Consider the following 11,188-nt stretch of genomic DNA (forward strand, 5'->3'; position numbering starts at 1 on the left):
ATGGGCACCAGACTTGATAGGGAAGAAAAAAGGATGTTCTCGTGAATACACCCACATTCACATGGGCGTACACGAGGACATTTAAAGAAAGGGAGTTCTGTAACTCGACATCGGTATTTTTTCCAATGAAATGGGATGCTGATGTGTATCTAAATGAAAAGAGAAAATTAGGTTACGAAAAATATTCACAGAAACTAACAAGTCAGGAAAAGTTGAAAATGAGACACTGGGTAAACTCTAATTGTTCATAAATGGGAGAATTCAAGGTTCAGTAATACACAGTCAGGTTCGGAACCAGTTTCAGTAATACCACAGACTATGACTTGTAGTCTGTTCTAAACAAGGAAAACTTGTATTTTGTTTGGTTATGATGGCTGGCTTTGGCTTCAAATCTGCAAAAAAAGAAAAGGTTACATAGTATACAAACAAAATGTCTTGCATCATCGATAGGGCAATCACATGATAAAGCGTAGTCAACCAACATTTCACAAATTTGGAACTGGTTTAACTTTTTCATAGGTATATGGTTATATTTACGGAATATGACGGTTATCAAAAACAAATTATCTATAACAGTTATAATCTTGAACTTTGTCTCGTGACTTTTTCTAAATTTCAAGCTAGTATGATTTTTTAAAGACAGAAGACTAAAGGAAAGCAGACTACACTTACACCTGTCGAACTTTCTTCTAATCAGCCAAATCAGAGCATGCTTACGATAATATACGATATCGATATTCGATAGAAATTAGAAATGATAAAATATCCAACTTCCCCTCAAAATCCAAAAAAGCTCAAAAACTATAAAATAATATAATTCCATTTTCTGTTTGGTATATAAATATATAATTCCCCGGTAAGATTCCCGAAAGTTTGCTTTTTTGGGCTCATTGACGCTTTCCCATTCTTCATTTGTTTCACCCCCCTATTACTCTCCTCAGTGATTTCCGGTAATTATTTCTCACCCCTCGCACTCGCAGCTCGCCTTTGTCTCAGTGGTCGAGAGTTCTAGATCGGACTTTGATTTCACTGGCCAATCTGACCACCCGTCTATTAATTATACTTATCGTCATAAATTGACTCGTCAAGGAAAACCGCAGTAAGTATAGTTTGTCATCTTGTTTGTTTAGTATTTATTATTCCGATTTAAAATGATCCCGATCGACTTTTGGCCATGTGGTAACAAATTCGGTCGGTCGTATTCGCTCGAATGTGAAGCCATGCTTCAACCACCAACCCCTAAATGTGTATATGCCAATGTAGAGACTCATCTCCTTTAATTTCCTGACACAGGTGTGTGAAAGTTTCAAAATTCAATAATAGCCGGTTACGATAAAATGACTGAGGAGTACGAGAACGCTGAACCTATTGACGCAGACGAGATGGACGATGCCGAACGAATGCTGCCATCCCCTGTTGCTACATCTGCTGCTGCTGCTTTACCGAAATGCGAAGATAAATTTCATAGCTGGATCATGGCCCGTGATAGTGCGTCTTCGCCAACTTTGCAAGGTATCAAGTGCAGTCCTCAAACGTCGATTGTATAATTGAACGGTTTCTTCTACACATGGTTTGAACTCTGTATTTATTTCTTTGACAATCTAGCAATGCTGAGTGAGGATGCGTTGAAGCTTGAAAATAGGAAAAAGCCCGACATTGGAGAAAAGCCAATCGTTATTCCGCCAGGTTACATTGCATGCCCGGGCAATGTGGCTTTCAAATGCCCAATCGGATACCACCCACCGGGAGTGAAATGTTCACAAGGTCCCAGGTATTGGAAGGAAATACGGGCTGCGCTTACCGAACACGCGTTCCATTTAGAAAGGAAGCAGCCGTCTCTGCAGAAGCTTATGGAAAAGCTAATTTGGTAGGTTCATTGTGTTTCAACCATACATTGTGTTATCAACTAATGTTTCGACGTCTTCAACGGCATATAGGCAAGTTTCCGAAAGTGTTGGTATAGCAGAAATCCTTTCGTCTCCGAAAGTGGTAAAACTGGAGAAATATACCATCAACAAAGGTCCAACTTGCAAGGCGTGCAATCGACGCGTGTCAATGTTGGCCAACGTAAAAGCTGCCACTTGTTACGATTGCTCTAATCGGATAACCACCGTCTACCGCGACGTGACCGACTACAACTTTCAAAATGATCTGCCGACTGACGATTTTAAACCCAGGAGAGAAAAAACTTTGGTCTTTCTTTGTGCAAGACAATCTCCTGATGGAACCGAAAAGATTAATCATCAAGATAATTTCAAAAGATTGATAATCTGGGTACAACGACTTGCAAGGTAATTGCCGTGACATCTTCAACGTTTTCAGTTACGTGAACTGAATATTTTTTGTTAACATTGGTGTTTTTGTTTTTCCCCAGCAATCCAGGCCCGTTTGGAGATGGCTATCCGAGAGAGATACAAGTAGTAGGAAAATTCGCTAGCATATCCAGTGGGCGTGTTCCTCTATCGGCAATGAACATAGCGACTTTGAATCAGCCAAAAGACGTTTTGACACTAAATATGCTGTCCGATGCCATCATCAACGCATACTGGCCTGGCGATATTATTTTAATAGCCATGAATCAACCAGCGTCCCTTTGTACAGGCCACCAAGACTTGGTAAGAGACATTTCCGGTTCAGTTCCATTATATATTTATTGGCTAATCACCGTGTTTGTTGTACAGGAGCAGTTCATACGTGAATTGTTCGAGAGAGGAATTCCTCAGTCCGCATTGTATTTCACTTGTCGGGGATTGAGGTCGTTGGACGGTGCAACGGAGCCTTATGAAACCAACGTTTTGGCCGCAGATGTCAGAAACGCCATTTTAAACAACATGCCCCGTTATGGTATGCGTCCAGCGGTTAGTGCCTATCTCTACGCCTGCGACTTCGATGATCGCTACTTGTTTCCCACTGTACCCAGGGCGACCCTCTACCAATGTAATCCTTGTTTTCAATAGTAGCCCTGTAAAACAACAACATTTAGTGATAACCCATGTTTTACAGGTGTTCATCAGCGCGGCAACACAGGTGATTCGCCGATCGAGTTTCCGGCCGCGTTGACAGATCATCAGCCAGCCAAAAGGAGGCGTCTGCTGGTGTCGGACTCATCATCGTCGTTGGAAATGCCTCGGCCACCATCTGCCGCGTCGACCGGTGGCGTGTTCTTTTGAGTCTGCGTTTAGCGACCCAATAAAACCTTCTTCCGTCACCGACGTACTGTCGGCGGGAAACGGTATTTTTCTTTTTGGGTAGTGGAGAAGAATGGTGTTTTTAGTTTTTTAATTTCCTTTTCGTCCGATGTTGCGGCTTTCCGTCGCTCAAGTTTTCCCCTTTTACGGACGCCTTTTTGAAATGTTTTGACGGATTTTGAATATTAGATGATTATTGCGTTTGGAGCCAGCGTGAAATGTTGGCGCTGGAAAAATACGTTCGCAAATCGTTGCAAAACAACGGAATTAATAGTTCAAGTGTAAGTTTTGTAAAGTGTCCCAGGTTTTTGTGTTTTTTTAGTGGGGGAGTGTATTTGTGATGCCTTTCTCATCCAATTCACACGTTGCAGTTGTTTTATGTTTCCATTTCGTATACAGAAATACATTTTCTCTAATTATTCCGTAATTGTAGGCAATTTATGAATTGACGTGGGGTTAGTGCTTCATTTTACCAACTTGAAAAATGTCATCACTGTCTCGCTACACGAGTCTCCACTTCGTTTCCAACACATCTGTACGTCACAAAATTGATTTGGCCAGAATTGGAATGAACCATTCATCAAGGCACTTGAGGAGAGTGTCAATTTGTAAAAGCAGTAGGCAATGACTTGGATGCAGCACAGTGATGAAATTCAAATTGGAAATGTGTATTCCTATTGGGATAAGGGTTTGGCGGCGTAACTTGATACAAAATAGAAAATTCAAGGTAAGTTTATCGTACGTTTGCAGTAACTCTGAATAAATGCGGTACTAAGAGAAATTGGCCTATTATTTGAATTGATCGATTGTGGCTGTGAATGTTTTAAAATTAAACAAATCTCTTGAATAGTTGTCGCTTCCCTATTGTATTATCGTCTCTCATACAGTACACGATGAACTATTCGAATCAATCTTCGTCACTTGGATATTCTGTCGCCAGTCATTTACCAAATCCACACCTAGCGTGTTCCTCTAAAGATTTCTTCAAAATGGAGTCGATGACCTCATTTCCTTCATTGGACCCTAGCACATGAATTGATAAGACAATTAGTTATATAATAATCGCTTCGTATTTAAATACATTTTTCGGGTATCACACCCAACTTTTTTGGCCTCAACGAATCAAAAAATCGGAAATAATTTAAATAACTTTACCGGTGAATCTTCGATATTCAACCTTGGCTCGGTGAATGAACGTATTTTTCTTCTCTTCAGTGAGCGAGGGCCAAGTGCTGTTGGCTTCAATGGTTATGCCTAGATAGTAGTCTTTCCAATTGTACTTTGGATTTTTAACGTTCTTTTGGTGCTCAGACCAATGGTACCTATATAACCCAGGTAACGTATACGTGAGGAAAAACGTGTTGTAGGTAGCAATAAACGTAATTTATACCAGGATACTGGATTCAGTCCACGTTTGTTTGCGATGACTTTGTCTTTTTCCAAGACATTTGATGGCAAAGGGGTAATTTCATAGCCTCTGTAGTCTCTTGCACCTGGTCGCAGCTGTATGATTTTCCTGTCAATCTTTTGTCGTTCCATTTGTTGTGCATCGTTTCTCCTTTTGGCAGCTTCAATGTACGGAATTTTTTTCTCCTCTGTAAGACTCTGTAATTTTGTTTGAAAACAATTTTCCTACAAGTTAAAATTCACGAAACAGTTGCAAGTGTTTGTTTAAATTGTTCTACATTCCATTAGCCTAGTTTGTTCACATCACTGTTCAGGAAAGTGACCGATGTCAACAAAAGAAAATGCAATTTGCCTTTCATGTGACATGGTTGGAATCAAAATGTTTTTTGTGATTTTAGCCGAAATGAAAAATGATTGTAACTAGCCAAAAACTCTCCCCTTTTTGGGGTAACTTACCCTCCACATGTCTTCGACCAAAGGTATGTGGTGATCCTCAAAAGTGCAGTCCTTGTTTTCCAAAGCGAAATCTTTGGCAGCACAGTGGAGGTAATATCCAAAGGGAGTAACATTGGTTAGCTCCCAACGTTGCTTGATTAGCTTGGCAACGGTTTCTTTCTTTGCCATTACTGCAGTAATTCGGTGCACCTAGATTGTAAATAAACAAAATATACTCTTGTTAAACTGATGTACATGACCACAAATTTAAGTAACCGGTTTGTTTTCGCATTATTTTAGAATGGTAACAACATTTTTTAATGCATGGTTTTAAGATCATCCACCACAAAATAACATAACAAATTTAGGGGAAAATTATTTTGCTCCAGGAGAAAAAAAAATCAAATGAAATAAGTGGAACTCACCGTTTCAGTTTCGTCTCGAGTCTCGACACCACGTTCGCTGTCGACTGAATGTGTTTCCGGTGGATTACTAGACAGCATGGCGTTTTCCCTTCCCCTACTTTTTGGAGCTGAGACGATAACTCGCCAATACTTATCCGGAGCACAGCACTAACCCATGTCATCTTGTGTAAAACTTGAAAATTTTGAATAATACCATTAGACAGTAAATTTCGTTTGCTTTAGAGTTTTAGAGACAAAAAATTGAAATGAGTCATGGTGACGCTTTGTCACTCTTCATTTGTTTCACCCCCCCACCCCTGACTCTCCTCGGTAATTTCCGGTGGAATAAAACGTGCCGTAGCCCGTATGGCGAGTTGGCGACGAACGCAGATGGCCTTCAACCTTCGTGGCATCGAGAGCTCTAGATCGGACTTTGATTTCACTGGCTAATCTGACCACCCGTCTATTAATTATACTTATCGTCATAAATTGACTCGTCAAGGAAAACCGCAGTAAGTATAGTTTGTCATCTTGTTTGTTTAGTATTTATTATTCCGATTTAAAATGATCCCGATCGACTTTTGGCCATGTGGTAACAAATTCGGTCGGTCGTATTCGCTCGAATGTGAAGCCATGCTTCAACCACCAACCCCTAATTGTGCAAATGCCAATGGCTGTTAAAAGACTAAACATGAACAAGGTGTAATTTATAAATTTGCTGAGATGAGTTGATTATACCAGACAATTTTTGAACCTCTCCGGGAGGAGGAAAAAAATGGTAATGGACGATTTCTTTTACACGTGTTTGGGTTTGTGTCGTTGACGTAATGCGCCTCACATCATCGAATTGAATCTCAATTTTTCTGTAGCATCCATGTATTTTATTTACTTTTCAATATTTTTGGCATCATGACACGCTCGCTCACATTTCTCCCGAGTGCCCAAATGTCTTTTTTTATTCATCAGCAATCACTCTGTTTCTTTCGTCCTAAACCAATCACATCGGACATGTCTATGTCAACACTATAACAAATCACTCTTTTGTTTAATATTCGTTTCAGTTGCTGAAGTGATGTCCGGTGATAAAAATTCGTCAATGGACAGCACCTTACCTGTGCCACTCCCTAAGTCACCCAAGGAAGTCGTCAGTAGTGATGATTCTGATGAAGGTAAATAATTATCTGTACCACATTTCCTCTGTTTCTATCGGTTCTTTGTCAACACAATGCTTCTCTTGCAATTCAAAATGACCACGCTGTGTCCTGGGGGTGTAATGTTTTGTTTTTGTCTTTTTAAAATTACTTCCTCTCTTCAAGACGAGTCCATAGGGACGCCGGAGATGAGCGACGCCGACGAAACATGCGAGGAACGCTCGGAGCACATGCGTCGTTGTGAAGAGTTTTTCCGTAATCATGACCTCACCGAGATGTGCAATCGCCACCTGGAGATGTTCAATCACCATCTCGCTAAGTTCCAACTTGAACTCGGTAATAAGTTTAAGCATCAACGTTGGTGACGTTTCATTAATTTTTTTCTAATTGTGTTTTAAGCTCTCGAAGTTTCGCGTCTTACTGCCGACGAATCCTTTTCGCTGGACGGCAAGCTTATTCCTTGCCCTGGCAACGTTGTCTTCGATTGTATGGTTGGTTACTACAAAGAAAGCATGAGCTCGTGTCCCTTCTGTGACCGAATGTGGACGGAAATGAATGACATTCTGACTGATCCGGATAAGGAACGTGAAACGTCACTCGCGAGATTAATGCAGACGTTGTCATGGTAAGTTTCGTTTATCCGTTTCAGTTCTAACTGGCGTTCATTTCTTTTCTTTTTGACAAATTGTAGGCGGTTGGAAGAGGGGGTAGGGATTATGATTATCTTGCAGTCGAAAGAGGTGATGAAAAGTTACGATTGGTCGGACCATAAAGGGACCTGGAGAGAGCATGGAGAGACCTCTCCATACCCCAAGCGGCCCAAGGCTGTTGGCGGCGACGTCGCGCTGTGGTTAGCCAGTTTAGAAAACTCACGCAGGTGTCTTCGTTCTTCACGCCGGGTCGACGTTGACGAATGAGTGAACGCAGAAAAGATTTCTGGTGGGAATGACCAGACGCAAGCTCAAGTTTCCCGTCTACGCCGTTATAGTAGTTCCCTTTTTACTGTGTCAACATTTTTTTTTCCGAATATTGATGAGTTTCATCTTTGAGACATGTGTCGTCGTAGCGGCCGAATCGGGTTCACCGATAGAAGTTTTTCATCGCTATGTAACTTTTTAGTTTCCCTTTTTTTTTTCCTAATGTCATTTCTTCGCGTCTCCCGCAAGTTGGACTTTTAATTAATTTGGTTTTTCTTTCATTTAAAATAATTTTGTGTATTTGCGCGTCATTAACGTGGTGAGATTGCGTCTCGGCTAACCCCCCTCCAAACAAAGAAGAAAAACAAAACTGTTGTCGGCCATATCCACATATATGCTCTGTTGCTCTGTACTGCGTAAACGTATGTAATATAACCTAATACTCCAAAAACCTATTGTGATGTGTCAAAAATATGATTTGTCGTATATATCTACTATGAAAAACGTAATGACAATCAATTCTCACGCAACACATGCCCATTCACAGCTGATGCGAAAACTTTGTGAATATTAAAGACGCAAGTGCTAAACATCCGCCTAGAGCTTTTAGCTAAAAATCGCCGTGTGTAACTCAACACCAGCGTAATTAGCCAATTTTTATTTTCGCACGTGATGATAAAACAATTACGAAAGATGTAATTTGCTTAAATTATCGCTTAAAAATTCAAATCACGTTTTTTGTTATAATAAACGACCGCCGTATTTTAAGTTTAATCAATTATAGACTGTGCCGAAACAATAGTTTGCTTAAAAATTTACTCGAAATCAATTTAATATTGAATAATCTCATTCACACTCATTGATTTCTCTCAGCGAATTATTCAATTTCAATGATTATAAAGCAGAGCGTTAAAAAGAAATTGAAATTGGCGCCCATTGGGCTCATTGACGCTTTGTCACTCTTCATTTGTTTCACCCCCCTATTACTCTCCTCAGTGACTTCCGGTGATTTCTCAGCCCTCTCAGTTGCAGCTCAGCTCGCAGGACGCAGATAGTCTTTGTCTCTGGTGGCATCGAGAGTTCTGATTTCACTGGCCATAATTTGACCACGCGTCTGTTAATTAAATAATTATACTCATTTGACTCGTCCAGTAAGTATTGTTTTTGTCATCTCGTTTGTTTCGTATTTCTGTTTGGGTAGTGCATCACGCCGATAAAAATTCTTTGGGCTATCCCGATCCAAGTTTTTGGCCATGTTGTAACAACAGCCCTCCCAAAAATGCAATGGCTGTTGAAAGACTAAGCATTAACAAGATCTAATATAAATTTGCAGCGATGAATAGACTGTCTAGACACGAGGTCGTCGAATCGTTAAACCTCACTGTGAAATAAAATGGCAGACACGTGTTTGAGTTTGTGTCGCTGACGTAATGCCACGTTTCCTCTCATTTCATCAAATTGAAAACACACAACAATTGTCATCTCAATTTTTACTCATGCACTGCTGCCAATTCAGATTGCTTTGCTGTACAGCATTTGTCTTTTTCACTAGTTACTTTTCCATGCTTTCGGTGATATGCTCGCTCACAACGTGTGGCCAAATGTCTTTTCTCCGGCCACATTTTCCCCCTGCAACAATCACTCTCGTCTGTGTCAAGGCTAACAAATCACTCTTTTTAGAATAATTCGTTTGAATTGCCGTACGGCGAAATTGGATTTTCCTGAACAAAATTCGTCAATATGGATAATATACGACCTCGGAAGAATGGCGGCGACGGTTACCTCGAGCACTTGGAGGCAATGAGTGAATTTGAAGATCATCTCCGAGACACTGCTGATGTATCGGAATGTATCGCGTACTGCCTCTGTAAGTTACCTCCGGACATGTCCAAACGACTCATTGATCATACATAAAAGTTGTTGCTGACTTTGTAATTTTATTTTTTAGCATATCTTCCAGACGATGCCAATCCACTTTTGCAGGGTGATGGCGACGACGGCGCATCTGTTTCGCTTGAAGGCAACTTACCTTGTTTTGGCAATGTTGCCTTTTATTGTCCGATTGGTTACCACAAAGAAAGCACGTGTCCCGTCGATGGTCCGCTGTGGGCTGAAATTCATGACATTCTGACTGATCCGGATAAGGAACGTAAAACGTCGCTGGGGAGATTGACTGAGCCTTTGTCGTGGTGAGTCGTTGATCTATACGCTCACCTGTTTCAGTGTAACAAGCCTGTCGCCAACAATTTTTGTTTTTCTTTTTCAAACTAGGCGGAGGAGCCCGTTGCACGGCATTTTAGAGATAAATGAGTCGAAGGAGGTGGTGAGACTTCCTGTGAAAAAACATTTGTCAAAGGATAAGATAGTTAAGATACGGACGCAGGAGACCGACGACGATTCACCCGAGTCTTTGGCGGATATGAAGGCAATTGAAGATTTTCTCAACGACTGCGACTTTCTCGTGAAGATGGATCAGACCTGCCGTGGTAAGCTAAGAACCATTGCCGGAAACATGGCTAAATCGTGCTTAGGCTGCAAGCCTATGTGACGTTTTCATTTAAATTTGATTGCAATTGTTTTCTAGAGATGATAGCCCTTGCTACTGAACAACAACTTGCGCGTGAAGCTGCCGATGGTGATGTCAAACGGGTCGAAAGAGACGGCGCAGCTGGACAACGTCACCCTGACGCCGGTGATGAACGCGACAGTTTGCCGGCTGCCGTCGACACGGAATCATCACGGGGCGTCTCCACGGCATCAGCACGTTGCGTTCCCATTGCCCAAACAGTCACCGACGACAACGAACAAGATGCTTCTGTGCTGCTCAAAGAAAAAGAAGGTGATTTCAGTGGTGATGTGGCGCACGAGGCAGTTTAGACGCCAACCGATAAAGGGGGTCGACGTTGACGAGAGCGAACCAAGTAAGAATTTTCGGGAATAATCAGACGCGAGCTCAAATTTCCCGTCCACTCTGTTTGTATTAGTCGCCAGTTTGCGTAACTCTGGAACGACGCCCGTCGAATTTTTTTCTTTTAATTGTATCAACTTCAATTTTCGAATTTAATTTCTCCATGTCGTCGTACGCGTAGCGGTTTTCATCGTTTATGCAAAGACACTCATTTTTAGTTTCCTTTTTTTTCCAACTGTTTTAAATGTAATTTCCTCACGTCCCGTAAGTTGGCCGATTGCGTCACGGCTAAGCCCCTCCCTCCCCAACAAAGAAAACAAAACTTTGGTCGGCCATATCCCTATACATACTCTGTACTACGTACTACACGTATAAATATAGCCTGATACAAAACCTTGAAAATATTCTTTCCCGTATCTCCTAGAAAAACGTATTTGAACAATCAATTCTCACGCAACGGCCCATTCACAGCTGATGCGAAAATTGTCCGTTAACGCCATGTCGAGTTCTATTTTTGTTTCTTGGCCAAGCAATTATATCCTCAAATGGGCCTGTGAGTATAATCATGATGTCGCCATCAAGCTTCCGGGTGGTGGCTACTATACCCATTACTGTGGGGGTATACTTTTTCGTTTTGCGGTTTAATTGTGGGCAGTTGCCTATGTGAAATTGTGTGGATATTTAAGACGCAAGTGCTAAACATGTGCTGTGATCCGCCCTGAGCTATTGGCTAAATATCGCCGAGTGTATCTCGACACCACCACATTAAGCCAATTTT

The 11,188-nt window shown here is 41.3% G+C and overlaps 4 protein-coding genes across 4 annotated transcripts; 3 read left to right on the forward strand and 1 right to left on the reverse strand.

Annotated features, from left to right (window-relative positions):
* The first annotated feature begins 1,293 nt into the window (after positions 1–1,293).
* On the forward strand, positions 1,294–3,629 carry LOC124196669. Its single transcript, XM_046591824.1, has 6 exons — positions 1,294–1,512; positions 1,606–1,867; positions 1,938–2,291; positions 2,375–2,615; positions 2,682–2,937; positions 3,004–3,629. The coding sequence occupies exons 1-6, from the start codon at positions 1,338–1,340 to the stop codon at positions 3,168–3,170; spliced, it is 1,455 nt and encodes a 484-aa protein (XP_046447780.1). The 5' UTR covers positions 1,294–1,337; the 3' UTR covers positions 3,171–3,629.
* Positions 3,630–4,035: 406 nt separating this feature from the next.
* Positions 4,036–5,548, reverse strand: LOC124197806. Its single transcript, XM_046593353.1, has 5 exons — positions 5,456–5,548; positions 5,052–5,240; positions 4,579–4,793; positions 4,344–4,510; positions 4,036–4,211 (listed from the first exon to the last, which is right to left on the reverse strand). The coding sequence occupies exons 1-5, from the start codon at positions 5,531–5,533 to the stop codon at positions 4,129–4,131; spliced, it is 732 nt and encodes a 243-aa protein (XP_046449309.1). The 5' UTR covers positions 5,534–5,548; the 3' UTR covers positions 4,036–4,128.
* A 136-nt stretch (positions 5,549–5,684) lies between these two features.
* On the forward strand, positions 5,685–7,992 carry LOC124197808. Its single transcript, XM_046593354.1, has 5 exons — positions 5,685–5,946; positions 6,496–6,603; positions 6,751–6,921; positions 6,985–7,210; positions 7,277–7,992. The coding sequence occupies exons 2-5, from the start codon at positions 6,507–6,509 to the stop codon at positions 7,500–7,502; spliced, it is 720 nt and encodes a 239-aa protein (XP_046449310.1). The 5' UTR covers positions 5,685–5,946; positions 6,496–6,506; the 3' UTR covers positions 7,503–7,992.
* A 525-nt stretch (positions 7,993–8,517) lies between these two features.
* On the forward strand, positions 8,518–10,812 carry LOC124196600. The gene is made up of 5 exons (XM_046591743.1): positions 8,518–8,653; positions 9,183–9,369; positions 9,451–9,691; positions 9,774–9,988; positions 10,087–10,812. The coding sequence occupies exons 2-5, from the start codon at positions 9,243–9,245 to the stop codon at positions 10,377–10,379; spliced, it is 876 nt and encodes a 291-aa protein (XP_046447699.1). The 5' UTR covers positions 8,518–8,653; positions 9,183–9,242; the 3' UTR covers positions 10,380–10,812.
* Positions 10,813–11,188: the final 376 nt, after the last annotated feature.

Source organism: Daphnia pulex, chromosome 7, assembly GCF_021134715.1.
Source record: "Daphnia pulex isolate KAP4 chromosome 7, ASM2113471v1".
NCBI lineage: Eukaryota > Metazoa > Arthropoda > Branchiopoda > Diplostraca > Daphniidae > Daphnia > Daphnia pulex.

Excerpts from the sequence above, each read along its gene's own strand:
- LOC124197808 (XM_046593354.1), top strand. The coding sequence starts at position 6,507 with ATGTCCGGTGATAAAAATTCGTCAATGGACAGCACCTTACCTGTGCCA. Across the intron at positions 6,922-6,984 it reads TAAGTTCCAACTTGAACTCG|CTCTCGAAGTTTCGCGTCTT; the intron begins GTAATAAGTTTA and ends TTGTGTTTTAAG. Across the intron at positions 7,211-7,276 it reads TTAATGCAGACGTTGTCATG|GCGGTTGGAAGAGGGGGTAG; the intron begins GTAAGTTTCGTT and ends GACAAATTGTAG.
- LOC124196669 (XM_046591824.1), top strand. The coding sequence starts at position 1,338 with ATGACTGAGGAGTACGAGAACGCTGAACCTATTGACGCAGACGAGATG. Across the intron at positions 1,513-1,605 it reads GTCTTCGCCAACTTTGCAAG|CAATGCTGAGTGAGGATGCG; the intron begins GTATCAAGTGCA and ends TTGACAATCTAG. Across the intron at positions 2,616-2,681 it reads GTACAGGCCACCAAGACTTG|GAGCAGTTCATACGTGAATT; the intron begins GTAAGAGACATT and ends TTTGTTGTACAG.
- LOC124196600 (XM_046591743.1), top strand. The coding sequence starts at position 9,243 with ATGGATAATATACGACCTCGGAAGAATGGCGGCGACGGTTACCTCGAG. Across the intron at positions 9,692-9,773 it reads TTGACTGAGCCTTTGTCGTG|GCGGAGGAGCCCGTTGCACG; the intron begins GTGAGTCGTTGA and ends TTTTCAAACTAG. Across the intron at positions 9,989-10,086 it reads GATGGATCAGACCTGCCGTG|AGATGATAGCCCTTGCTACT; the intron begins GTAAGCTAAGAA and ends ATTGTTTTCTAG.
- LOC124197806 (XM_046593353.1), bottom strand. The coding sequence starts at position 5,533 with ATGCTGTCTAGTAATCCACCGGAAACACATTCAGTCGACAGCGAACGT. Across the intron at positions 4,794-5,051 it reads TGGTCGAAGACATGTGGAGG|AGTCTTACAGAGGAGAAAAA; the intron begins GTAAGTTACCCC and ends ACAAAATTACAG. Across the intron at positions 4,212-4,343 it reads TGAATATCGAAGATTCACCG|GGTCCAATGAAGGAAATGAG; the intron begins GTAAAGTTATTT and ends TTCATGTGCTAG.